Source organism: Mustela nivalis (genome assembly GCF_964662115.1).
Source record: "Mustela nivalis genome assembly, chromosome: X".
In the NCBI taxonomy this organism is placed as follows: Eukaryota; Metazoa; Chordata; class Mammalia; order Carnivora; family Mustelidae; genus Mustela; species Mustela nivalis.
In genome coordinates, this window is record NC_139040.1 from 36,236,178 (window position 1) to 36,261,824 (window position 25,647).

Genomic DNA, 25,647 nt, shown 5'->3' on the forward strand with positions numbered 1-25,647 from the left:
TCAGAAATCTATCAGACCCCTCCCTGAAAGTCCTCTTTCTCCTTGGAACAGAGAGAGCTTTCAAACGTGGCTTCCTGAGTTTTCCAGTTTGCTGGTGGGTGGATCTGGAGTGGGCATCGCGTCTGCACATCTGGCAGGGGGAGCTTTCCAGATTTTCCTCATGACTCAGGATCAGTTTCTGACTGCGAGGCGGGGCAAAGGCTCCTGAAGTTTCTGCGAGGCACCTCCCCCTGTGAGCAGAGCTTGGTACAGCCCAAATAGTTTTCAGGTTAAGAAAGCCAGAATCTTTGTTCAGCTGCACTGACTGGACAGACTTTGTAGGGGTTACCTGGCCAAGAGCGGCGGCGACAGCAGCAGCAAAGCTCCTGGGATAACTCAGGTGAGCAGAGAGGACATTTGCACATTTTTCTTTGCTGGATAACTTGGAGGCTAGAGGAGGTGAAGCAACTTGAACTTTATAGTTGATCAAACTCTGCAGCTGTAATTTTTATGAGTTGTCGGAATCCAATAGGCGTGAGGAATAGTTTGAAAACTTCAAAGTGGATGGGACACTCTCTGATCGGGGGGGATTGTGGTTGTCTGGCAATGAGATTTTTCCGGTGATATCTGGTCAGTTGTGTGTGGGGTTGTTCTTTTTTGTTGTTGTTTTTGTCTTCTTGTGACCCAAAGTACCTGATAAGGAAGAACGAACCTGGAAGGGAGGTGTGGAGGGAGAAACCCTCTCCCCTGACAGGGCTTCCTTCTGCAATCTGCTGACCCACAGCTGTGGGCAAATTATTGAAATGCAGGCATGATCGTGGATCTACACTGTGTACAAAAGGTCTTTAAAAACCCTGGAATTGGGGTGCGCGTGCCGTGCGCTCTTGCACAAGACGGAGTGGCAGCAAAGGCTGTCCCGTCTGCTTGGTCGGGGGGGGGGGTCCTCCTGCCCCGGTGACAGGTTGATCTTCTTCTCTGATTTTCCCTCTAGCTTAAACTTTGATTTGCAGCCGGGGCTCTATCCCCTTCCTCCCCACTCTGCTGCCACTCACGGTCCAGGGGCTTAACTGGGCTACTTGGCCAGAGTGGGGTGGAGGGGGGGAGAGCAATGAAAGGATCCACGTATTGCAATTGAAAATTGGTTCTGAGGATTTGGAGCCTGCGGTTCAGGGAGAATCTTCTCAGAAAATGAAACAAATTCTAGCATCCCAACAGTCTCCTCTGGCTTCAGGATAGAGCATTGTGGTTTGTATACATGTTTTACTGAAATATGGCTAACGTCTCATTTGTTAATCTCGGTTGTGAAATTAAGGACATTGTATAGTGTGGGGGAATTTAAAAAAAGATTCTTCGGTTGAGGGGGTGGGGGGCTGCTAATTAACTCCCCTACCAGTTTGTCTACATGTGCGCGTGTACGCGTGTGATACTTGGTATTTGAATACTGTTCTTTATTTATCCTTACAGAATCCCTAGCAGGCCAGGGATAAGGCTAAACACTTGTGTTGTGAGGAATAGGTTTAAAAAAAAAAATCTTACCCACATCCTTGGGTGTTTTCAGTTCCTAAATTAAAAGCAGGAAAAAAAAAAAACCCTCTGTGACCCGCAGACAGTGTTTCTTTGATTAGCCTTGATTTGAAATCATCTCACCTTCTGACAGCTTACAATTCAAGCGCAAACTCTTGCATGCATTCTTGTGAGAAGAAGACAATGAGAGTTCTCACAAGCAGGAGGTCTGAGTTTTCAGGCCAGCTCTGTCATTAACTGTGTATGTCACCTTGGACCCGGGCTTTCACCTTCCTGTGAAAGCCAGGAGCTGGGTGTCATGATTTCTAAGGGTCCTTCCAGGTTAACATTCTATGAAAATTGGAAGCGGATTCTCGCAAGGCTGTAAAACGCGAGTTATAGGATGGGCTTATTCATCCAAGAGGGGGAAAACGTGTAGTGGGGCAAGCCGGTCAAGAAGAAGAGGTGGAAGAGAGAGGAGGTATCGAATGGCAGAGGGGCCATTTTATATCGGTCTTTTAAAGGTCACTGAGTATCTTAGTTAAGGCAGGTGATTACGTCTCATTTTCCCCTAAGGACAGAGATGAGATTTAATGTGCTAAAAATGAATGTTTTCTAATACTGCTGCTGGACATTGGTCTTATGTTTAACAGTTAAAAGTATGTTTGCATGCTTAATTTTATTAGATTCCTCCCCCCACCCCCACCAGCGTGATACCCTGAGGTATACGAAACAGCCACAGTATTTCCGTTGTGCTGCTGACGGTGAAACTGAGGGACAGAGCTGTTATCTACACTAAACGGTGGTATTTGGGACTTGATCCTGAATCCTCTGACCACTTGTGCTCTTTTTATGATTCCAAATTGTTTTGTATTCTTTGATAAATTTCTTCAATAATGGAATTAAAGGGAATTGTGCACTCTTTTTTTTTCTTCCAATTTCTTTGAACAGTCTTCTCTCTGGATGGAGTAGATGTGTCCCAGATAAGGCTGGATCCGAGGACATTTATGTTCCCATTCCAACCCCAGGATATCTGGCCAACCATTGGAATCTGGTCAGCCATATGTTCCCTGGTAGAGGCGGGTGCATAGATGTGGGCTATGACTGCCTGTGAAGCCATGGGAAGCACTATTCTCTGGGGAGCATGCCTGTCATCCTTGCGTGGGGGCCACACTAATCTTCTCAGTATCATCCCATTTTAGTGTCTGTGCTGCTGAAGCCAGCACTCTGTGCAACGTGCATGCTGAGTTTTTATTGCTTCTGCCTCTCCACAGCACCCCTGCCTGTGAGGCTAAAGTGCTGCCTACTTCATGCCTGGACAGAGTTAGGTCTCCTGCATTTGGTTTGCTCTGAAAACTCCTAATAGCTGTTACCTCCTATCTTGCTTTGAGTACAGCCAAGGACACCACCTCTCCCCCTAAATACCTGCCCTTCCTCTCCCACTCACCCTGGGCAAAAGCAGCCTGTAGCCTGCAGACCAGATTTCCTCTATCAGAGAACAGTCCTCTTTAAGAAACTGAGGCAGATTTCCCGTTTTAGAGCAAAATCTGGTTTCTATGTTAAGGCTGACCCACAGGTGAGGAACGAGTGATTTTCTTCTTAGGAGTTTGCCCAGTACCCCACCCCCCGCGATTTCCAGTCCAGTATGTAGCAAAAACTCCATCCTCCAACTACAGCCCTTGTATTATTCTACGTGGCAAGCTCCCCCAACTTCCCCTGGCAATTTCTCACTTTCCATCCTCTGGACCCACCCCTCCCACTTGCCTGCATCCACACAGCCTTCCTCATGCTCTATCTCTAGGCAGTACATCCTCATTGAAATCGTATTGCTTGCCACTCTCGTCTCAATGCAAAAGCCCACACTCGGCTTCACCCAATCACCCATGATATGTACGACCCTCAGGACACGGGGTCCCTTTGTTAGCCAGAGGCTTTCTTTGGTTGCTACCCTAAGCCCTAGCTTTGTTTCTGTTTACTGACTTTCTGAATATGCCATCTTTAACTTAAAGGCTCTCCTGTCTTCGCAGTTGGGTGCAGTAAGATAACCAAGAAGGAGCGCTCCCTTCCCCACTATCCTGGGCTCTGGCAGGGCAAATTGTTTGCGACAAACTGACAAACCCAACTTACAAATTTCTGGGTTTCCAGAAGTTTTTTTTTTTTTTTTCCTCCAGACTTCTCTAATGAACCCTCCGAGGTGAAGGGTTCTGATTCTCCCATGATCATCAGACTGAGGACATAAAGAATCTTTTCAATATTCACCATGGCAATAAATTCTAGGCAGAATGCCTCCAAGTTAGGTATCATGTTTGCTTTGGAGGGTTTCCCTCATTTGAGCTTAAAAAAAAAAAAGTCCCTTTGGTGACCAAAAGAAGCAGTGTGGTGTGAGGGAACGCTGCACGCTGAATCTGACATTACACAGACCTGGGCTAGAGTCAGTTTTACGTTTCTAGCTGTCCCTTCTGTAAGTTGCCATTTCTGCAGATACAAAATAAAGGGCTCAGATAATGCCTCCTAAACATGACTGCTGGGAAGAGAACATGAACTGAAATGCATGTTTCAGATGATACATGCAAACATTAATTGTCTGTGTAAGACCATTTGTCCATTCAACATATATTTCCTGGACAGCGGGTTGTGCGCCCAGCTCCGTGCCAGGCCATGAGGGCACTGATGATGTGTATCTTGCCTTTCCGGAGCCCTTTCCACTTGTTCAAAGCACTTTTACTCTAACCATCTCATTAGGTACAGCCACAGGGTAAGGAGGGCAAGAGAGATAACCCCACTACCCTGATGAGAAAATAGAGGCACAGAGGAACCAAGCCAGAAATGGCTTGGTCTGATGGTCCAACGGGACTTGAGGCTACGATTTTATTCAAATGAAAGCCTGTCAAATTTCAGGCTGATAGCCTGCTATTCCATATTTACTGTGCACCCCCCCAAATGCAAGTGCCCGCACCCGAAGCCTTGCCCTATACACATCAGCTGGATATTGTACTTCTGAAAGGGTCTACTGGGATCATACTGGTTTTTCAAATCAAACCTGATTTTCTTTTCAATTGATGTGGTTTCTGTCTGTGGACAAGCCTTCCTTATATAACAGGGACTCGCCCGTTGACTGAGCAGCAAGGGAAGCATGGGGGCAGAGGGCCTTCGTAAGAACAGGAAATACCCATTTATCCAAAACGTTCAAGGACTAGGAGGCTCTGGAAAACTAAATACCCTAATTGCCCCAGACTATCCCCCATTTACAATCCCCAGCTTCTGGCAGTCCACCAAACCTTCCAGGGAAAGCCAGAGGCACAGTAGCATTTGCTATAAGTTAGAGCACACATGAAAATTGGGGTCCAGTTGTAACAGGCCCCAAAAAGGAAACTGAGTATACATTCAGTTGGCTCTGATGCTACTTAACAGAAAATTATTACTGATACCACCCATGCCTCCAAATACAATGAGATACACTTTAATATTTAAAATATGTGAACAGAATTGAATCTGATGACTAAAGACATTTTGGTATTTTGCAGTGTCCTGTATATAACCTTCAATTTGAAAAACAATGGTCAATAAATAAGGCTATATATTAGTTTAAAAAAAAAACTATGGTTCTTTTCAGCTTCTTATTCTTTGAATTCAGAGAAGGAATAAGTTTGTTTTTATATATTGTAGTTTGCAACTAACGTCAAATTCATTTTTTTTAATGGTTTTCAAATAGGAAGTCTTCCTTACCAGTAAGACATCTCAATGCAATACTGAAAGGACATGAAATAAGATCGTAGAGAGGTCTGATTATTATTTCACTTTTCATAAAATAGTGGCTCCCTCTTTATTAATTGGATTTTGAGCTGTGTTACCTACACAGACACTCTTTAAAGTGCTAATTAGTTTTTTTTTTCAAACTTCGCCAACTTTTCAGCAGATACTCGGACCTTAGATTTGCCTGTTCTGACCCTCATGCAATCACGAAATATAGACATTTATCCTTAAAATGTATTTTTAAAATAATTGGCACCATGTAAATTTCATAGCCCTCCTCTTACTAACCATTGAACATCGAGAATCATTAAAATCATTACAAATCTATCTTTGTAAATCAAGCAAGGGGATGGAGAACCTTATTATCACCCCAAAACTACTTAAAATCAAAGTTGTCTTTCAAATTATCCCCTAAAAAATCAGTTGTGAAGGACATTTGAGTGTGGGGCACTCAGACCATTGCTTGAAGAGCCACTATATTAATTCTCTATATAACCATGTGAGATTTTTTTTTAAAGCAAAGAAAACAACAATGTATTGCCATGGGATAAAAATATATAGTCCATCAAATTAGTGTAATTGAATTTCAGAGTCTTGCTTTTAAAGCGGGCAGATGATTGCATGTTAGACTTTGAAGAAGAAAGTCACAAACAATCTTTCTATCTTCCCTTGTATTTGGAGGCCATCTGCTGAGCTCTACTGCCTGCATTAGCCTTCTTGGCCAGTAATAAAAAAAATGCAAAGCTCTTTAAATGATAAAAGGGAAGGAATTGTGTAAAGGGGTTCCGTAGAAGTGAAAGGGTCTGCTTCTCCCCGGAAGCACAAAGTGTGTGGCCCTCAGGGCACCAACTTATTCCGAATGTAATAAAATGACTTTTTTCTTTTATCTTTGAATTTAACATTGTCCTTTGTTTGAAAGCCTCTCTATGTAAAATGGAAGATAGCCCTTTAAATGTTAATGACTCACATTTAATGAGCAATCTTAACATTTATTTTATATTTTTTCGATAATATTGTTCAGGCCTATATTGCCCCATTTGGCAGAGGAAGAAACTGAGGCCCCCAAATGTCTTAGGCACCTTAGGCAAAGCCCCATGCTGAGCCTGGACCCTACTTTCCCTGAATATCTTCACTTTTCTTCTTCTAAAGCCAAGCTCCACATTCCTAGCTCCAGGAATAAGTCACTGGGGTGACTACTCTTTGTCTAATTTCAGGTAATCTTCAAAAGAATTCTTCCTCCAATGACCACAATTTTTCTCATTCTAGACATAGTTCAGCAGTATGGGTCCTCCTCTGAAGGTCTTCAAAAACCAGAAGTACCAGGAACTGAAGCAGGAATGCATTAAGGATGGCAGACTGTTCTGTGACCCGACCTTTCTGCCTGAGAATGACTCACTTTTCTACAACCGGCTGCTTCCTGGGAAGGTGGTGTGGAAACGTCCCCAGGTAACTTTGTCCTTAGTTTGTTGGTTGCTTTGCTTTTTACTTTCTGTCTCCTTCTCGATCTCTTTCATCATAACTCTGCCTGGTGCCCTGTTTCTCTCACACAGCCTACCACATGCAAAGGGGTTTAGGAGACAGCTTTAATATGGCAAGTGTTACGGATCGGTGCTTCTGACTCTAGCTTGAGGTATCTTCAATTTCAGTCATATTTGGTCAGACAGCAAATTTAAAAGAAGAACAACAAAACTCTTGATAGGACCAGCATAAATGAAATGAACTCTACAAGGACAAGATGGAGTTTGCATGGGGGGGGAGGAAGGGAGACTTCTCGGTTACTCTTTGGATACTGTCACCTGGATCGCCCCCCCCCCCCCGCCATCAGCCAGGTGGGATTTAAGTAGGAGTGTAGCGCTTTTTACCACCTATCAATAGTTATTATGGTTCTCTGTGAAACAGCTGTATATTATGTCTCTCAAGCAAATCTCAGGACCACTTCACCAGCCCTGTGTGAGAGGGAGCTCAGTGTATACAGTAATAGAATGATGGACTCCGTAGAATAAATGGCCGGCAACCTCGCCCTCTCTAAAGCGTGTAACCGGAGGAAGGATATTACACCTGAGCTCCTTCCCGAAGTGGCTTCCCAAAGGCCATAGAGGGCTGTTAGGAAATGTACAGGCTTTTTGGTTGCAACTTTTTAGTTGGAATTTCCAGGGCTTACGCTCCAAAATGGACTTCTCACGAGAGCCATTGCAGTTGCCGTAGGTTGCCAGCAGGTGGTGCCAAGATACATTGGTCCCTTTAAGGCTCTTGCGTCTCCTATATGACTGGAAGGACAGGTCTCAGTGTTTGCCTGCAAAGTATGATAGTCATTGAGAGTATGAGACTGGGAGAAGTCCTCTCCATCGGAAGGAAGATGACAGTCCTCCTGACTTTCTGCGCCTGCAGTTGTTGACATCCCTACAGATCACTGACCTGCAATAAAAATCCGGGAAATGTGAGCAGAATTCACTAGCCACTAAATCGGTATGCAGAGGGGTAAGTTTTATTTTGTTTTGTTTGGGCAGAAATGCACGGAGCAAATAAAGATATGTAGTCTCAGTGCCACTCTTGTGAATGGCTGATGATAGATATCGATAGGGCAGAAATAGCTGAAAAGGAGGCAGGAAATTGAGGAAGGTTTTTTTGTGGGGGTGGGGGTGGAGAGGGTATCTTTTTAAAATAGGACAGACTTGAATGTATTTCTAGGCCAAAGAGTAAACAGTAAAGAAGAAGAGTTTGAAGACACAGGAGAGGGAAGGAATGATTGATGAGGTCCTGGGGGAGATAGGAGGAGACCCAACGGGTGGCAAAGTTGCAAGCCAACACGAAGCCATTTCCCAGATGTGAACCAAGCTGAAAATGCTTTCTGTACTGGCTGGGTCTTGAGACACAGGCTCCCTCCTCTCTCTTGGCTCAGTCCTTTGTCCTTTGCCACCTTCTTCCAAATTCTGTGGACTGAATCCTAGATCGATTAGCAGGGAAGGGAAAAACTTGATAACCAGGGCAAGAATCCATCTCGCCTCTGAAGCAAGCAATACCCCTTCCAGGGTCAGGGGTATCAGAAAGAGAAGGTGAATTGGGGTGGGTAGGAAAAAGAATCAGCTTTATGTCATGCCTACCACGGGCCTAGAGACTCTGTTTAGACTTTTCTGTACATTTTTTTTTCATTTCCTCTTCATTCGCCATGGCTTGGCAAGGTAGGTATTATATACATTTCTCCAATGTGATTCTTTTTTCTGGTTTGAAAACTAGAGGTAGTTGTCCATTTTACTGATGATGATACTGGGTCTCAGAGACAAGGTAAGAATTTGCCTGGGGTCCAACTGCTGACACCCTGGGATTTGAATCCAGGTTTGACCCCAAAGTCCATGCTGCCTTGCTGTGTGGCATGGGACACAGAGCTAATTGGGTCCCCTCCTTTGCTAAGATTTGTAGTTTTCCCCCAGTCGGTTCCCACATTCCTCCTCCCTGGGTCGATGCTGTACATCTGTTAAATTACCCATACTCTCCCTTCTGAGAACATACTGTGAGCTTAGTCTTAAGCCCAAAGGGAGCGTCTTGAAAAACATTTATGGAGCACCTACTCTGTGTACCCTCTGTGCAATTAACAAACACAGCCTGGGATGAGGTGCTCCCATTCTAGTGGGAGAGATGGCTATTGAGCTATCAAAGAGTTAAATAATAAATGAATGCCTGATATAAGGAATGCTATCTTCAGACATACAGACAGTAAATCCTGAAGGGTTTTGAAGAAGGGGGAGATCAGCAGATTGGAGTGGTTGGGGAAGGGGCCTCTTGTGGGAAGGAGGGAAAAACAAGGTTCTGGACCACCATCTGAGTCTCCTCAAAAGGCTCTGGATTCCTTTCCAGCCAGAGTGGAGGCCAAGCCTGTGGTCAAGAACCACGTCAAAGTTCTCTGGCCTCCCATCAGGAAAGCAGAGAGACAGCCCTGGGCCTCTCTGAATTGGCTCAGGAAGACCAGATGGGTCGCTGGCCTCACCCGCTTCGTTGGCAAGGTTGAGAGCCCGGTTTGTAGGAAAGCTCACAGACATCTTGTCCCTTGGCATGCCACACAGCCTCATCCTGAAACAGGGCTGTTTTCTGAAGTCTCTAAAATGGAAGACGCATGATTAAACTGATAGTCTCTGTTTCTTTCCTTTCCCATGTTTGAAAGCTTCCGCCTTTATAAGCCTTCATGCCTGTAAACCCCACTGCTAGTTGAACCAAATGACTTCAGTTAAGCCCCCAGTATCCTCGGGCAGGATTAAGTGTCCCCTTCTTCCCAACTGCCCCTCCCTTGCTGTGTCCTAAGGAGCCACTTTAGATAGGCAGGGATTATGGGAATGTTTTGCAGTTACTCAGGGCTGGCTTATCTGCCATACCCTCCAGAGAAAAATTTTTCTCTTTAACTCCTCCAGGGGTCTGCTGGCCCCAGCTTTTGGCTCAGCTTCCTGGGTACACTGGTTTATGGCTTGAGACCTGTGTTCCTGAACTTTCCTGTCCTGGAGCTTCATCGTATACAGTCATAGTAAATTCTAAACTATGCCGATTTATACTGACTAACAGTGTGATTGTCAGGCTTCAGGTAGAATCTTTAGGGCTGAAATCCGGCTGCCAAATTCCCATTAAAAAAAATCTCTTCTCCAGCCACTTTCCCCTTCTACCCCACTCTGGCTTTTTTTCCTGACTGACTCATACCCAGCTACAGTAGTGTCTAAGAGTCAGACACATCTAATCCCGGACTAAAGAGGTTCAAACCCTCATGGGGATTTGTGCCGCAGCTGTGGGGGAAGGGAGGGCCACCTGCACAAGATCTTCTGTCAGCTCTGGTAGAGTTTTGAGCTCTGTCCCTACTTATCATTTCCTTTGCTCAGGTTCTTCCATGAGGAATACCTTCCCCAGGGGCCATTTCACTACCCCAGGTGGGAGGAGGGTGATGAAGGTCTGGATGAAAGCCAAAGGTGGTAGGAATGGAAGGGGAAGTTCATTGAGGGGCAACATCAGAAGCAGAATACACAGCCCTCAGTGACAGATTGCCTGGCAGGAAAGAGTAAACGGGAAACACTTTCCTCTGTGCTAATAGACACTTCCAGCTCCCTGCTGAAGGGGGCACCTCCATGCAGTAGTTTTGGCCTAGGCTGGTCATAAAGTTCTTATCCTTCCCAGAGATCATGTCCCCCCAACCTGACTTGTCCTCATGTTTCCACCGGTGACACAGTCGAAGAGAGTTGGATGGGTCCATCCCATTTATCTCCATTGGTCCTGCTTATGTTCAATTGTGCCATTGACCAGCTTTCCCACAGCACAATTTAGAGACTGTAAAATTTACCTGCTGGAAGAGTACGAGGCAATGATTTTTAGTAAATTCACCAAGTTGCAAAAACTTCACAGTAGAACAGTCACATCATGAGACCCTTTGGACCCATTTGCAGTGAGTAACACCCCTCACCCCTATCACAGGCACTCAACTCATCTGCTTTGGGTTTCTATCTAGATTTGCCTGGCTCTGGAGACTTTACTTGGAACTGAAAAGTAGCTTCTTTGGCTTAGCATAACATTTTCAAGGCTCATTCATGTGACAGCATGTAATCAGTTTGTCCCTCCGATGGCTGAACAGTATTTCATTTCATGGATGTGTACATTTTTCCCAATTAAAGCAGTTTGAGACTTATACTTGGAGTCTTCTAAGCCAAAGCCTGAAGGCTCAAATAAGATAATTATGTCGTGACTTGGGTGTCTGGACCCCTAGCCCCTCAGCATGGCAAGCCTGGAGCTCTCTTGGAAATGCTCCAAGCCTGATAATCCTATGTCTCCCTCCCCAGTCTTCCAGAGGTCTCTGCGAAGGGAGATGAGGTGGGGACAATGTCAAGGACTCTCAGTGCTCAGCTAAGAGAACATATTTCCTAGAGAAGCTGTTTTGCTTATAGAGGGCTTTGACTCAGGGATGGGGATATGCAGGGACTATTCCTGGCTTTACTCTTGGTGTCCAGCTTTCTAGTTGTGTGTGTTTCCTCCTAAGAAATTATTTTGCCTTGACAAACGATCCAGTTCAAGGAACACAGCAACTGTGCCAACACAGCTGGGAGCCATTAGGGGCCCAGCCTCACCCTCCCTCTCAAGCCACCCAAATATGTGAATATGTGAGCTGTGACCTCTCCCCAACTCCATTCCTTACCAGTCCAGCAGAGCTCAGGCCATAATAGCTCCCTCTTCACTCTCCATCTGGGCTCAGAGTTACAGAAAGAAATTCTCCCATCTTACTTCCTTACATCCAACATGAAGACACCCCATTGTCCGAGACTAGGGAAAAAATCAATAAACAGCCATTTCATTATTTTCAAATGTGTCACCAAAAAAGTCCATTTGTCCATTAAGTTTGCACTGGCTTATTACCCTTTACCTTCCTGAAAGAGGTAGAGGTTGTAGCATAATAAAGACTTTCTCCTTTTCGTGTCACGTTGCTGACATACACCAGAGATTGATTCCCATTGAGTGAATTAAATTGAAGAGTTTAAAGCTGATTGGTGATATTTAGCCTGGAACCAAAAGCTGAAATATAACTTAAGTAAGTCTTTCCAGAACAATGAAGAGCTATTAGGCGAGTGTTCAGCAGAGAGGCATGAAGCATATTCCCTACCTATATGTCTTATTGAAGAATCTAAAACTTTAGTCCTAGTTTTCCTACTAACTAGCTGCCTGCCTGGAAGGTCAAGTTGCTGCCTTTTCCTGCCTTTCCTGCCTTTTACTGAGCCTTTTTCTCCTTTGCAAAATAAACAAGTTGAGTAAATAATCCCTAAGATTTTTTTTTTTAGCTTTGACAATCTATGGCTGTTAATTTATCATGTTTTAAAATCCATTATTAAGTGGCCATCCATCATGCATGAAGAGTGGTAAAGGAAAACTGGGCCATGGGCCAGTTTATAAGAGGAAATAGAAAATAAAAGATTTGGGTGGGGCCCACATTTATATTCTTTCATGATTACACACACACACACACACACACACACAATAACCACATTCAGCTTGGATCTACAGGAGAATAATTACCCAGTTTCTCAATTTGAGTTCTGTTTACAGGTATTTGTTCATTTATGTGACCCTTTAAGTCTTGAATAAAAGCTGGCATGACAAGAGTGTTGGCTGAGCCTGGATCCCTGTTGTGAAATGAGAGCTTCGTGGCAATCCAAGACACTGTAATGTAACCCAAACCACTAACAACTTTATGTGAAATCAGCAAATAATTTGCCTTAATAATCTAAAAGCACACTTTTCTATACATCAGTGTTCACTTTATTGTTTTTCCATGCTAGGCAACAATTATTTGCATAATCTAAACCCAAGAAATCATTATATAAGTTTATGTCTTGCTCCAAATAAAATGATAACACCTGGCCCACAAGAAAAAGCTGTGTTTAGTTTCATCTTAGAAAGGGCAAAGAAACAATTGGGAGAAAAAGAATATCAGGGCCTAATTCACCCAACATACCTACTCTATAATCAATAAGTGAAAAAACAGACAAGTCCCAAACCATAAAAAGATATTAAGATAGAAGTATTCTTCTAAGACAAAACAAGTAATGTCGAGACACTAGGTATGCATCTTAAATAAATAAATAAAAGACCAGAAAATCCCAAACTGAAAACCCTCCTAACCCTCTCTTTTTGGCAGAGGGATGCCCAATTAATCTTTATTTTGGATTTGTCCCTGCCTAGGACGTTTATTCCTTTCCAGAGTGATTTTGGCTTTTAAAGAATACATGGAATGTTTCATTCTGTAGACCAGACCCTTCATCAAGGAGAATTATGTCCATTAAAAAAAAAGAGGTTTGAGAACCAGAAAAATATAGCTGTCTCTATTTAATAAATTTTAAAAAGATATATGCCTAGATTTTCTTTCCATTTGAGACTAAGATTTATTTCTGCTGGGTAAGCAGAATCTCAAGGTACCGGCCAACGGCTTCCTCCATGAAGCTTTCTCCAGCTACTCAAGACTTCATTGGTATTTCCTGCTTTTGAACTCTGCAAGTGCTGATTCTCTGAGTCACACAATCATGTCTTCAATTATGGGATATTATAGAGGCAGCGATGTTTTTGTCTATGCCTCTCTACCCATTGTGCCTCCATACCTCTCTCTTGTCAAACTGCCTCATGCTAGTAATCCCTAAAGCTTCAACTCAAGTGTCACTACGGCTATTCAGTCTTTTCTATCTACCACCAGAGAAACTTTGGGGATCCTTCCTCTAGACGCTGATTATACTTTGAAAATAACATTAGTGTGCCCTCAAACATTGTGTTGTCATTGTATAATTTGGGTCTCATTTTCCTACTGGCCGTGGGAATAGCACAGCTGTTGACATATTGGGAAAACATAAATAGTGCCCCTCACCTCTGTCTGGTTTCTCTCAGAGCAACCTCTGTGGGAAAAGAGTGTGTTGAAGTGCTTCTGTGAGTGGTCAATTACCACCTGCTATTAGTACTGCCACCATCTATATTCATCCAAAGATGTGGAAAAATCTAGTTGCCATGGAGACTGCTCTAGCCTTTGCTTTTTGTTGGGGAAAGGGCTTTCTGTATAAGGTCTTCTAACTCATTTTCCCAGGGAGGGAGAAGCATTCACCACTATCCAGCCTTGTCTTTTGAAATGCAATTACCCTTCCAGGCACAGGTGCTTCAGAAAATCTCCTCGTGACCAACAGGACCAGAATGCAATGTGCTAATCTCTAGTTCCCTTCAAAAGCTCACTGCTTAAGGGAAAACTCTTCTGAACCACAATGCTAATTCTAAGCACCACCACCAGCCTATCTCGACCTGTCTCATTGGATCCTTGCCTCTCATTTCTCCTGCCACTTCCCCTCATAACCCTATCTCTGCTCCAGATGATTGACTGCTTTGTATTTGTCCTCACAAACCCCCCCACCCCCAACCTTCCCTTTATCCCTTTTATGGAAGTCCTAGTCACTATCTTTGTCCTGCCTACCTCAGCTCACGCTGACTCTTGGGAAACACTTTCCACCCCTTAGAACCAATTGTTGTATCCATAGGACATCTGTGACGACCCCCGTCTGATTGTGGGCAACATCAGCAACCACCAGCTGATCCAAGGGAGACTGGGGCACAAGCCGATGGTCTCTGCGTTTTCCTGTTTGGCTGTTCAGGAGTCTCACTGGACAAAGGTATCCCCTTCTCTTGTGAGACCTCACTCAATTTCCACCTTTTTGTCTTCCTTAGTAATTTGGGAAAAATCAGGTTGTAAGGTTTTTAGATTGTTCAATTCTTGAATTATGAGGATTTTTTTTTAACCAATACAGAAAGTTGAAAGAATTTTACAGGGAGAACCTCTATATTCACCTAGATTCTTACCATAAACATTTTATTCTGTTGGCTTTGTCACACATTAGTTGACCTTTTGTCACTTGTAGCCCTTTGATGTAGTAGCTCTGCGTACTGGTGTTCTCTGCACCGATTGGAGGATAGAGCCAGCAGAGGCTAGGAAGTCATAGATAAGAATAACAGAAAAGACAAGAAAGATGGAAATCGTTCTTTGAGAAGGTTCTAATAAATTCTCAAGTAAAAAAAAATCCTTCAGCATTTAGGTCAAGTTGAAGGCATTGAAATGTTGACTTGATTTGACTTTTCTTCAGAAAAAGAATTTTCGAAGAGCAATTTGTAACTGAATATATAAAGAGGGTTTCTTCAACATAATTTTGTTCAAGGTGTGAATCAAATCCATATAGAATCTACATGAAATCTCTAGGACAGAACTTGGAAACCCGAAAGTACAGGGGTCTTGTATTTTCAGTGATTTTGTCTTTTAAAATGCCTTATTTAGGTGGTTAAACACACAACTGTGAATGTTTAGATAGTTTCTCATGATCAAGTTTGTAAATTATCTGTGGGAAATAACTGAATCCCTAACTGGCTTCCCCTCAGTCACCCCATGTATATTCGGGGCCTGCACAGTAATATTATCCTCAACAAAACTGACCTAGGGAAGCAAAATTTGAGCAAAAAATGCCCACATTAAGACTTCCCAACCTAGACCCAAACCAAGTTATTTGGTCTGCTTCCTACTGCCATATATCTTTGCTGGAAGTCAAATGCAACTCAGTATTTGGGTGTAGTCTGGCGAAAAAACACTTGTACGACTGTTCTTATATTTCCAGACAATTCCCAACCATAAGGAACAGGAATGGGACCCTAGAAAGCTCGATAAATATGCTGGGATATTTCGCTTCCGTTTCTGGCATTTTGGAGAATGGACTGAGGTGGTGATTGATGACTTGCTGCCCACCATCAATGGAGATCTGGTTTTCTCCTTCTCCACCTCCATGAATGAGTTTTGGAATGCTCTACTGGAAAAAGCTTATGCAAAGTAAGGAGCAGGGTTGACCGGTCAGTGGTCAGGGTAGACGAGGGAGGGAAGGCCATATTTATCCTTGGAAGATTATTCTCACCCAGTCGAGCTCTTGAGTTTAAATGGGGTAGGATACCAGTCAGATCTAAGGCATTGCTTTGGGCCTAGGCTTGGTCCTCAAAAATCCTGGAAGATAAAGAAATGAGCTCTTCTGGACTCCATTAAACCCCCTCCCTACTCCTAGGTGCTCCTTCCTGCTGCTAATCAGTGGATCACATAGAGTGATGGCCTCACTTTTTCTCCTTCCCTAATATTTACCTAGACAAGGAAGCTTCTTCATGGACTATCTTTGATCAACATAACCTAAGCTTAGAAATCTCTGACTATACTCTCAGAATATTTCTCATTTCATACCTTGAGAAAAGCCAGCTGGTAAATGCTGGCTGGGCAAGAACTGTTCTAGTTTTTGGGAACAAGATGTTATCGACCTGGAAAAATCAGTTTACTGAGATAACCTTGCATATTTGTGCCCAGGCTGCTTGGTTGCTATGAAGCCCTTGATGGTTTGACCACCACTGATATCATCGTGGACTTCACTGGCACACTGGCTGAGACTGTTGACATGCAGAAGGGAAGATACACTGAGCTGGTTGAGGAGAAGTACAAGCTGTTCGGGGAGTTGTACAAAACATTTACCAAAGGAGGACTGATCTGTTGCACCATTGAGGTTTGTTGTCTCTCCAAAACAACTATTCTTTGCTCACACTACAAAATTAGTAGGGAATGTCACTCTTCCACAGAAATTCAGGAGAAGGCATTATGGTGTCCAGAAAATTAATAATATACATTGAGTCCTTGATCAGAGGCCACAGAGTTTTAACGTTCTTTATTTTTTAAGAATTTATTTCAAACAGAGAGTAAGAGAGAGAGAGCACGAGCCAGGGGTTGGGGAGGGGCAGAGGGAGAAGCAGACTCCCCGCTGAACAGGGAGCCTGATGCAGGACTCGATCCCAGGACCCTGGGATCATGACTTGAGCCGAGGCCAGGCACTCAACAGACTGAGCCACCCAGGTGCCCTAGATCTTTAACTTTTTATCCTTCTGAACCAACTATCAAACTGGGGGCCAGTGCAGTGTTTGAACTGGTATAAGTAACCTCTGCTAAATTATTCCTCCCGCCTCTGCCCCTGGTGGTGGAAGTTATAGCTGTTTGTTCACACAATAAACCAGGCCCACCAAATTTTTAAGCTGCTTGCATCAGTATAAAATTGTGGGTAGTTTCAATCTGAACTGTTTAAGTGGGTTATTATATTAAATTCTTTATTTCCTTTCTTTCGTTTGCTTTGTGTCCAGTCAGGTGTCTGGATAAAATTTCTATCGGCTCAGGGAGAACTGGCTTCGACCATACTGGGATAAACCAATCAAGGAAGAGTTGGAGCCAGGCCTTGGGTCTTTCAATTCTTGTGGCTTTATGTATTTTCCTTTATTCTCAGTCTCCCAATCAGGAGGAGCAAGAAGTTGAAACTGACTGGGGTCTCCTGAAGGGCCATACATACACCATGACTGATATTCGCAAGATTCGTCTTGGAGAGAGACTGCTGGAAGTCTTCAGTACTGAGAAGCTCTATATGGTTCGCCTGAGGAACCCCTTGGGGCGTCAGGAATGGAGTGGTCCCTGGAGCGAGATGTGAGTGACGTTTCACTTGGACAGCCCTGTAGTTCTCTCAATGCATCCCTCCAGATTGCTAGCAGGCTATCATTGCTTAGTGACATCTGTGGGGTCTATCACCCAGCCAGAGGTGAAATAAAGCAGGCCCAATCCCCACCACTTCCGGTCCTTTGGTGTGCTTCCTGTAGGAAGTCAATGGTAAACCTAACTGCTTATCTCTTCATTTGATCACTTTTAGTTCTGAAGAGTGGCAGCAGCTGACTGTGGCAGACCGCAAGAACCTGGGGCTTGTTATGTCTGATGATGGAGAGTTCTGGTGAGTGGCTGGATTCTGTGCTGAGGGCACTGGGGCTCCCTACATGGAACTACCACGGTAGGTTTTCAGCACCATGTTCATTTCTTTTGGGCCCTCCTTCTGTTCAGGATGAGCCTGGAGGACTTTTGCCGCAACTTTCACGAACTGAATGTCTGCCGCAATGTGAACAACCCTCTTTTTGGCCGCAAGGAGCTGGAATCAGTGGTCGGATGCTGGACTGTGGATGATGACCCCCTGATGAACCGGTCAGGAGGCTGCTATAACAATCGTGATACCTTCCTGCAGAATCCCCAGGTTTGAATTAATTTGCTTTACCTCCAACTTCTCAAGGCCATAGGAACTCAGGTCTCACCTTGCAGTATTTCCTTGATATCGGTTTTTCAGTTTGCAGCTATTGTGTAATATTCATCAACCGAGGCATCTAGGGATTGGCTCAGATGCTGTAAGTCACTGCAGACTGTGTCTACTGCAGCGATGTATGTGGGCAATACTATTAAATCAGAGCCATCTCCTCTGGCTGCCTCTCTCCTGGCACCATATTGCTTGACGTGGCTCTTTGTGATGGTCTCTCATCAGACAAAAGGGATCTGCTTCCAGACACTCTCTCAATACTTTTTCATTTCTTGACTTTTCTCTGAATGCCATCATTATGCCTCCCTTTTCTCACCCAGAGCCAGGTCATTCTGCCCAGGATCCGAAGCACTTCCCCATCAGTAACCCCATCCCATCCATCCTCCATTTCAATGCTCTTCCACATGATCCATTGGAGTCAAGCCCTGGCACGCCCCAAAGCACAAAATCCAAACATCCAAAAGCCTGAAACTATAATAATCTTGATGGTATTGCCCCCAGATGTGTTGATGAGATACCCATACGGGAGGCCAGAATTCTGACTGACCTTATGTGGGTATGTCTTTTCTATCCATGGGCCTCATTGGCAAGGCATTTAGAAGGACACTAAGAGGAGTAGGAAGATTTTTTTTTAACTCATACTGCCCCTTGTCCATTCTTTCCATCTTAATTGTCCTTAAAGAAAGGAAAGCTCCCATTACCGCCCTGCTCCCTACCTGACATCATCCCCATGTACAACCCTGGAAATGTTTCAAGTATCAGGCACATCGAGCTAGAGAAATGGGCTTTTGGCTTCAATCTTAACTGTCCATACAAGATTGATCTTTATGGGTCTTGCAAACCTATGGTTCTGAATTTGTTTTCTGTTTCTTGCTGGAGGGAGAGAAAAAGCAGAGAGAGAGAGGGTGAGAGGGAGAGAGGAAGAGAGAGAGAGAGAGAGACACTGACACTGAGGGAACAATCAGATACCTTTTAGTTTTACTGCCCAATGGCACGATGATGCCCTGAGATGATGTTTCCAAGTCTCAGGCACAGGTCTGCAGCTTTCCTGCAGAGGGTGGCAAAGAATCAATCAGTTCTCCAAGGAAGTGGATCCAGCCCCACCCCAAGCCACATATCTGGGCTGGCTGTAGGAGGCTAGCTGAGGGGGATGCTATAGTATCCGGGCAAAGAATCAATCAGTTCTCCAAGGAAGTGGATCCAGCCCCACCCCAAGCCACATATCTGGGCTGGCTGTAGGAGGCTAGCTGAGGGGGATGCTATAGTATCCGGCTAAGCCAAACAAAAGTGCCTCTTGCCTTTATGGATTCTGGAATTTTTTGGTGGGCAGCTTTTTGAAGCAAGGGAAAATTTAAAATAAACCCAATATCTTACCAAGAAGAATAATCCCTTTGGCATCAAAGACCCAGGCATGAAGTTGTCTCTCAATCCATGCCAAATGCCATAGGGAGGAATGATATATAATCTGCACTTAGCAAGCCCATGAGTTAGCCAAGGCCTCAGAGTCTGATCCGTAGCAAAGCCCAGAAAATAATCGGAGTCTCTGCTCCTCAATGTAGTTACCTTCCCTGAAATCTGAGCTGGCTTAGCTGAAACGGAAGTGCTAACTAAAGTCCTTGGTGGCCTCTTTCCCTTAGTACATCTTCACTGTGCCCGAGGATGGGCACAAGGTCATTATGTCACTGCAGCAGAAGGACCTGCGTACTTACCGCCGCATGGGAAGACCTGACAATTACATCATTGGCTTTGAGCTCTTCAAGGTAAGATTGGGCATGTGGAGCAGAGAGAATAATGACAGAGTCACAGCGGGGAGAGGAATGAAGATAGGTCCAAGGATAAAGAAAACAGAGGACCTAGGATCTCCTAACACAAACACTGTGATTCGAGTGGGATGGAGAATTTTGTCCTGTCTCATTTCCAGGTAGAGGTGAACCGCAAGTTCCGTCTCCACCATCTCTACATCCAAGAACGTGCTGGAACTTCCACCTACATTGACACCCGCACCGTGTTTCTGAGCAAGTACCTGAAGAAAGGCAACTACGTGCTTGTCCCAACCATGTTCCAACATGGCCGCACCAGCGAGTTTCTCCTGAGAATCTTCTCTGAAGTGCCTGTCCAGCTCAGGTTCAGCTCCTGTGGCCAGCCCTGCAAACTCCTAGTCTCCGCTTTGCCTCCAGTTCTGACCCCCCACCAACCTCCCTTAACCCTGTTCCTCCTATGCAGACATGCAAAAGGACAACCTGTCTGAGTCAGACTTCACTGACATGACAGTGGTAGAACTGTTTCTCAAAATGGTTATTTTTGTAACCATGAAAAATTCCCCGGGAGAGGTCTGAGCTTCAGAGCTCTGGGCTACCATTTCAGGGGAATAGGCCTATAGCCCAAGCTTTTTGAGGTACATCTTTTCTTCCATTTTCTGGCTGGCTCTATTCTTCTCTTAAGTAGCTGACATTCCTCACTGCTCCTTTATTATATTCTGAGTGCTGGGTCACCAAAGCTACCTTTTCGCCCCAACCCTTTCTACTCTGATCGTTATCTGTTGGTCCTTAATGCCAAGGGAAAAGAAAACAGACTCATAAAATATAAGCCATGTCTGAGGAATGAGCTGGGTCACTCAACATTTCATGCTTTTCAGCAACAATGGCTGCCTTAGCAGGCTGATCTCATCAGAGGGCATTCATCATCAGTAACGTGTCTTCTCTTTGATGTTCCAGGGAACTGACTCTGGACATGCCCAAGATGTCCTGCTGGAATCTGGCTCGTGGCTACCCAAAGGTGGTGACCCAGATCACTGTTCATAGTGCAGAGGGCCTGGAGAAGAAGTATGCCAATGAAAGTAAGAACTGCAGAGGTGTCTTGGAAAGCAAACTTCAGTTTCATTTATTGCACATATGTTTAGAAAAGGTGGTCATGAACGATTCTCTCCAGGGGTATTTTCAGCCTTGGAAAGTCAGGATGGCTGTTGAACTCGACAGAGAATGGGATGTGAACTTCCTTGGGCAAGGCCTACATACTCTTCATTTTTATAAAGGATGGGGAAGAAAAGGGAATTGGGAACCAGGGATCGAGGTCACCTGGTACCCAGGTGTTAGGCTGAAAAGTCCCTGTGAACTAGTTTCTCGACTGTCTAGAAAGGGTACTGTAATCATTTGGTTAAATGCAACTGTCGCTTTGTTCCAGCCGTAAATCCATATTTGATCATCAAGTGTGGCAAGGAGGAAGTCCGTTCTCCTGTCCAGAAGAATACCGTTCATGCCATTTTTGACACCCAGGCTATCTTCTATAGAAGGACCACTGACATTCCTATTATAGTGCAGGTAAGACTGTGAACAAGTAACAACCCCCCCCCCCAAACACGCCCTGCCTCCTGGATGGCTCCCATTCCATTCCAGGTGCTAGATTATCCCAAGTATCTAGGATACTTTGCTGTTTTTCTGACTTAGTGCCTCTGCCCAGCTGCCTTTACAAAGCCTTCACATAGCTTGATGCTGACCTTGAGCCCTCCTGGCTGGCTTGTCACCACTGCTCTTTGAGGTAGCTTTCTGTCAGCCAGAGCCCATTATCAGGAGAGTTTCTCAGTTTTAAAGCTGAGCTTTCCAAGTTCAGCACTGGGTTCTAGATGCCATTGGGCCAAGTCTGGTCTCACAGAGGGTGGTTCATATTTGCTTTCTTGATTTGTCTCTCCAGGTGTGGAACAGCCGGAAATTCTGTGATCAGTTCCTGGGTCAAGTTACTCTGGATGCTGACCCCAGCGACTGCCGTGATCTGAAGTCTCTGTACCTGCGTAAGAAGGGTGGCCCTACTGCCAAAGTCAAGCAGGGCCACATCAGCTTCAAGGTCATTTCCAGCGATGATCTCACTGAGCTCTAAATCTTCAGCTCTAGGGAATCCTGACAGAGCTTTCCAGCCTTCCCTTTTCTGTCAGGTGCCAGGTCTTACCTAATCCATATTCCTTTCAAAGAAAGAAACTCACAGTAACTAACTTTCCCTTTCCTCTGATAAATTCCCCATACCTCCCGATCCAGGTAGCATCAGTAGCTACATAACCTATATACCTCCAGCAGCTGGACAGGGGGAGGTGACAGTCCTATGTGGAGATCATACAGATGTTTTCCAACAAAAAGATCTCTGGGGCTTCCGGGGGTGTGATCTGAGCAGGACAACAACGGCCTGGATACCCTACAGAAGGCTTTGCTGCTTTCAGGCACCCAACGTTCTCTCCCCTGTAGGGCGTGTTGAGGAGGGAGGAGGGGTGATCAAGGCCAAGCTGGTCTAGCCTGATATCCCAGCTCCTGACTGAACACTACAGACTTGCCAGCAGCATTTTAGTCAGTGGCCAGAGCCTGCTTCTGAGTCCCCAGCCCTTATCACCACCAGCATTCATTGCCACCTCCGCCGCCACCACCATCAAACACCACCCAACATCACCACCCCCGGAAAGTGTTGTCCTGCCCTCACCCAAGTCACCCCCCACAGTAGGTTTTACCTTCATGTTGAGGAAGCTTCCTAGGTGCTTAATGACGAGCTGGAGTTCAGTGAGGTTGAGACAGTGAGTAGGAAGGGCCTGAGCTCCAGCTCGATGGAAGCCAGCTGTGTGCCCCAAAGAGGGAAACGTGGAAGAAGCTGCAGTGGGAGACAAAGCCTCGGTCCCCCACCCATCCACACACACCTACACTCACACACGCGCATGTGGGCGCGCACGAACTACCATTCAGGCAGTCAGCGGGCAAGAGGAAGGACGAATAAGTACCACACACCCCCGAAAAGATGAGAAAACCCACCCAGGCATATTGTACAGCCAATCTGGGGCCCCTGACTGCAATGTGAAACCTCCTGCTGCTGCTAGGTTTACAAACAAGCCCATTGTCCTGTGCCTCCTAATATCATTGGGACTGAAGACCCCACCTGGGGGCTTGAGATTTTGGGTCCCAACCCTAGGCCTCCCGGTTGGGAAGGTTTGCTCCCTGGGGGCATTTTTTTTTTGCCCTCTTGTTTTTTTCAGTATTTCTAAGGAATTTTCTCTAGAGTCAGTCCTTCTGAAATGTTCTTCCCTCCGTCTCATCTATCAACATTCTACTCTTCTTTCAAGGTCCAGCATAGATATCGCCTCCTCCATGAAGCCTTCCCTAACCTCTCCCAACCCCCACTTCTGACAATATTTCAATGCTTCTGCAATGATGAAGAAAGAACATAGTTGTAGTACTTAGTCTAGTCCAGCACGCACTCATTTAAAAATATATTTTGTAGGTTTCTTTTTTTTTTTTTTAGCTCACTCATTTCTTACCATGTTTTCCAGTCTGTGTAACTTCTGCAGTGCCTTCCCACCACACTGCCTTACATAATCCAAACCACAATAAAGTTCACATTCAATAAACTGACCGGTCTTGACTTGATTTGTTGGCCCAGGAAAGATGGCAGGAGAGACCATCTCTTGAGACTCATTTTGGAGCCATTAGAGTTGGTAGTGGGGATAGGAGAATCTGTGCGACCTGATGCTAATCGGGGGGGAGGTTGGGAGAACAGAGGGGGAGCTCTTCCATTCCACATTTAAGGATATTTACATGGTATTGGGGATTACATGATTTTGAAACCCCTATGGGATTGGACTCCAGGCCAAAGCTACAGTAGCCAGATCTTTCAAGTGCAGACTTCCCAACAGAAGAAAATACCATCTCCTTTCTCCATCAGCCAAATGGATGAGAAGACTTCATGTACTTGTTTCCACACTCAATATGTCATCTGCCCATCTTAGGGTAATGTATGGGGAAGCTCCTCTCTGTTTTCCTTGATCCCTGCCTCTTGACAGGCAAGGCTATCTAGGCAAGGGAGGGGTCTCCAAGCTAAGCAGAACAGTCCTTCCTTTAATAAAGCCCTCAATCCCCATCCCTACAGCACTAGTTCTGACCACACTGGAGAGGACATTTTAACTACAGGTGTGTCGAGACGTGGTAGGGCTTTGTCAGAAATGAACTCTACAGTACAAGTAATGTAATAGTTCTATATGGTCAACAGATGGCACTATGATATTACAATTAAGCTCAAAGAAGCTATTACCTTTTTTTTTTTTTTCCCAGCAGGGTGAGAATTTCTTTTCCTCCTACAAATCCAATGGTAAAAAGAAAAAGGAACGGACACTGTTTTTGATTGTTTTCTATGTGTCAATTTCCATGCCCAGTGCTTTACACTATTCACCTCATTTTAAAGCCCATAACAACCTTATAATGTGCGGTCATTATCCCCTTTTTCTCAAAAACAAGGAATTTCAGTCACTGAGAGGCTAAATACCCTACTCAAATGGTTCAGTTAATAATCATATCATGATTATTAGTTAGGCAATCATATGTATTGACTCCTAGACCTCAACCTTTTCCAGGAAAATATGCCATCCCTCAGAAAGTGGAAATATCTTCCCTACATTTATAATACCAGCTGTATATCCACAGTGCTATACCAGGCATACATACAAAATGTGTCTCTCTGAATCTTTACCTCTCTCACTTAGTCACGCACATTAGTACTTACATTCACACATGTATAATTTGTCAGTACACTTGGATTTCCCAAAGGGAATCCAATGCACTAATACACACCACTACGTATTTGACCACACCAACACGAGTCTATCTCAATATCATTATGCTGAGTGAAAGAAGCCAGAAAAGAGGATACAACCTGCCTGGTTCCATTCATAGGAAATCCTGAAAATGCAAAAGCCTCTCCAATAACATGAAACTTACCACTGATTGCCTAGGGAAGTGTGGAGGGGAGAAATAAAAATAGTACGACGTGGCCTGAGTCAACTTTGGGGAGTAATGACCACATTCATTATTTTCGAACTACTCTGTGTTGTGACCATTATATTGGTTCCACAACAGTGTGAATTTTCCAAAACACAATTGGCTTTTGCTGTAAATAAATTTTTTAAAGATTTATTGGAGACAGAGAAAGAGAGAGAGAGAGTGTGTGTGTGTGTGTGTGTGTGTGTGTGTGTGAGCAGGGGGAAGGGCAGAGGGAGAGGGATAGAGAGAATCTCAAGCAGACTCCCGGCTGAGTGTGAAGCCTGATGCAGGGCTCAATCCCAAACCCTGAGATCATGACCTGAGCCAAAATCAGGAGTCAGACACGTAATCGACTGAGCCACCCAGGTGTGCCACTATAAATACATTTTTAAAAAGTAAAGTCCTTACAATCACTTCACCCCAAAACTGATCCTTTAAATTTTTGTAGGTATTATATCTAAATACATTAGAAACTCCTCCAGACAATATTATAATTTTTTTGTTTCAATGGTCATACATATATTTTTTTTAAAGCTAAGAGGAGAAAAACAGTCTTTTATATTTGCCATTTCTGTTTCTCTTTATTCCCAAAGTTCCAAGATTCTCCCTGGTATGATTTTATGTTTATCCTGAAGAACTTCCTTTGGTATTTCTTAAAGAGTTGTTTGCAAATTCTCGTTGTTTTTCTTCATCCGAGCATGTCTTTATTTTGCCTTCATTCCTGAAGGGTACTTTCAATGGATATAGAATTCTGGTTTGGCTGATCCTTCAGCAATTTATTTTTTTAAAGTAAACTCTACTCCCAAAGGGGGCTTGAACTCATGGTCCCAAGATCAAGAGTCACATGTCGGTAGACTGAGCCAGCTAGGTGCCCCACTCTCTCGGCAATTTAAGGTGATTCCTTCATCTTCTGCCTTTCATGGTTTCTGATGAGAAATCTGCAGTATTTCAAATTTATGTCA

At 44.4% G+C, this 25,647-nt stretch overlaps 1 protein-coding gene across 3 annotated transcripts; it reads left to right on the forward strand.

Moving 5' to 3' along the window:
- The first annotated feature begins 279 nt into the window (after window positions 1-279).
- Window positions 280-23,284, forward strand: CAPN6 (calpain 6). Of its 3 annotated transcripts, XM_082717304.1 has the most exons (13): window positions 280-379; window positions 6,502-6,681; window positions 14,259-14,390; window positions 15,381-15,589; window positions 16,106-16,298; window positions 17,064-17,257; window positions 17,478-17,555; window positions 17,663-17,849; window positions 19,544-19,666; window positions 19,828-20,030; window positions 20,621-20,742; window positions 21,087-21,223; window positions 21,594-23,284. In XM_082717304.1, exons 2-13 carry the CDS (start codon window positions 6,517-6,519, stop codon window positions 21,774-21,776), a joined length of 1,926 nt encoding a protein of 641 aa, XP_082573430.1. In that variant the 5' UTR covers window positions 280-379; window positions 6,502-6,516; the 3' UTR covers window positions 21,777-23,284. The 3 variants fall into 3 exon arrangements, with proteins under 3 accessions (XP_082573430.1, XP_082573432.1, XP_082573431.1); XM_082717306.1 differs by lacking the exons at window positions 280-379; window positions 6,502-6,681 and adding an exon at window positions 7,538-7,701; XM_082717305.1 differs by lacking the exons at window positions 280-379; window positions 6,502-6,681 and adding an exon at window positions 7,542-7,713.
- Window positions 23,285-25,647: the final 2,363 nt, after the last annotated feature.

What these genes read in the sequence shown, in the direction of transcription:
- CAPN6 (XM_082717304.1), top strand. Translation starts at nt 6,517, where the DNA reads ATGGGTCCTCCTCTGAAGGTCTTCAAAAACCAGAAGTACCAGGAACTG. An exon ending in GAAGAAGTATGCCAATGAAA is followed by an intron (nt 20,743 to 21,086) that starts GTAAGAACTGCA and finishes GCTTTGTTCCAG; the next exon opens with CCGTAAATCCATATTTGATC. An exon ending in ACATTCCTATTATAGTGCAG is followed by an intron (nt 21,224 to 21,593) that starts GTAAGACTGTGA and finishes TTGTCTCTCCAG; the next exon opens with GTGTGGAACAGCCGGAAATT.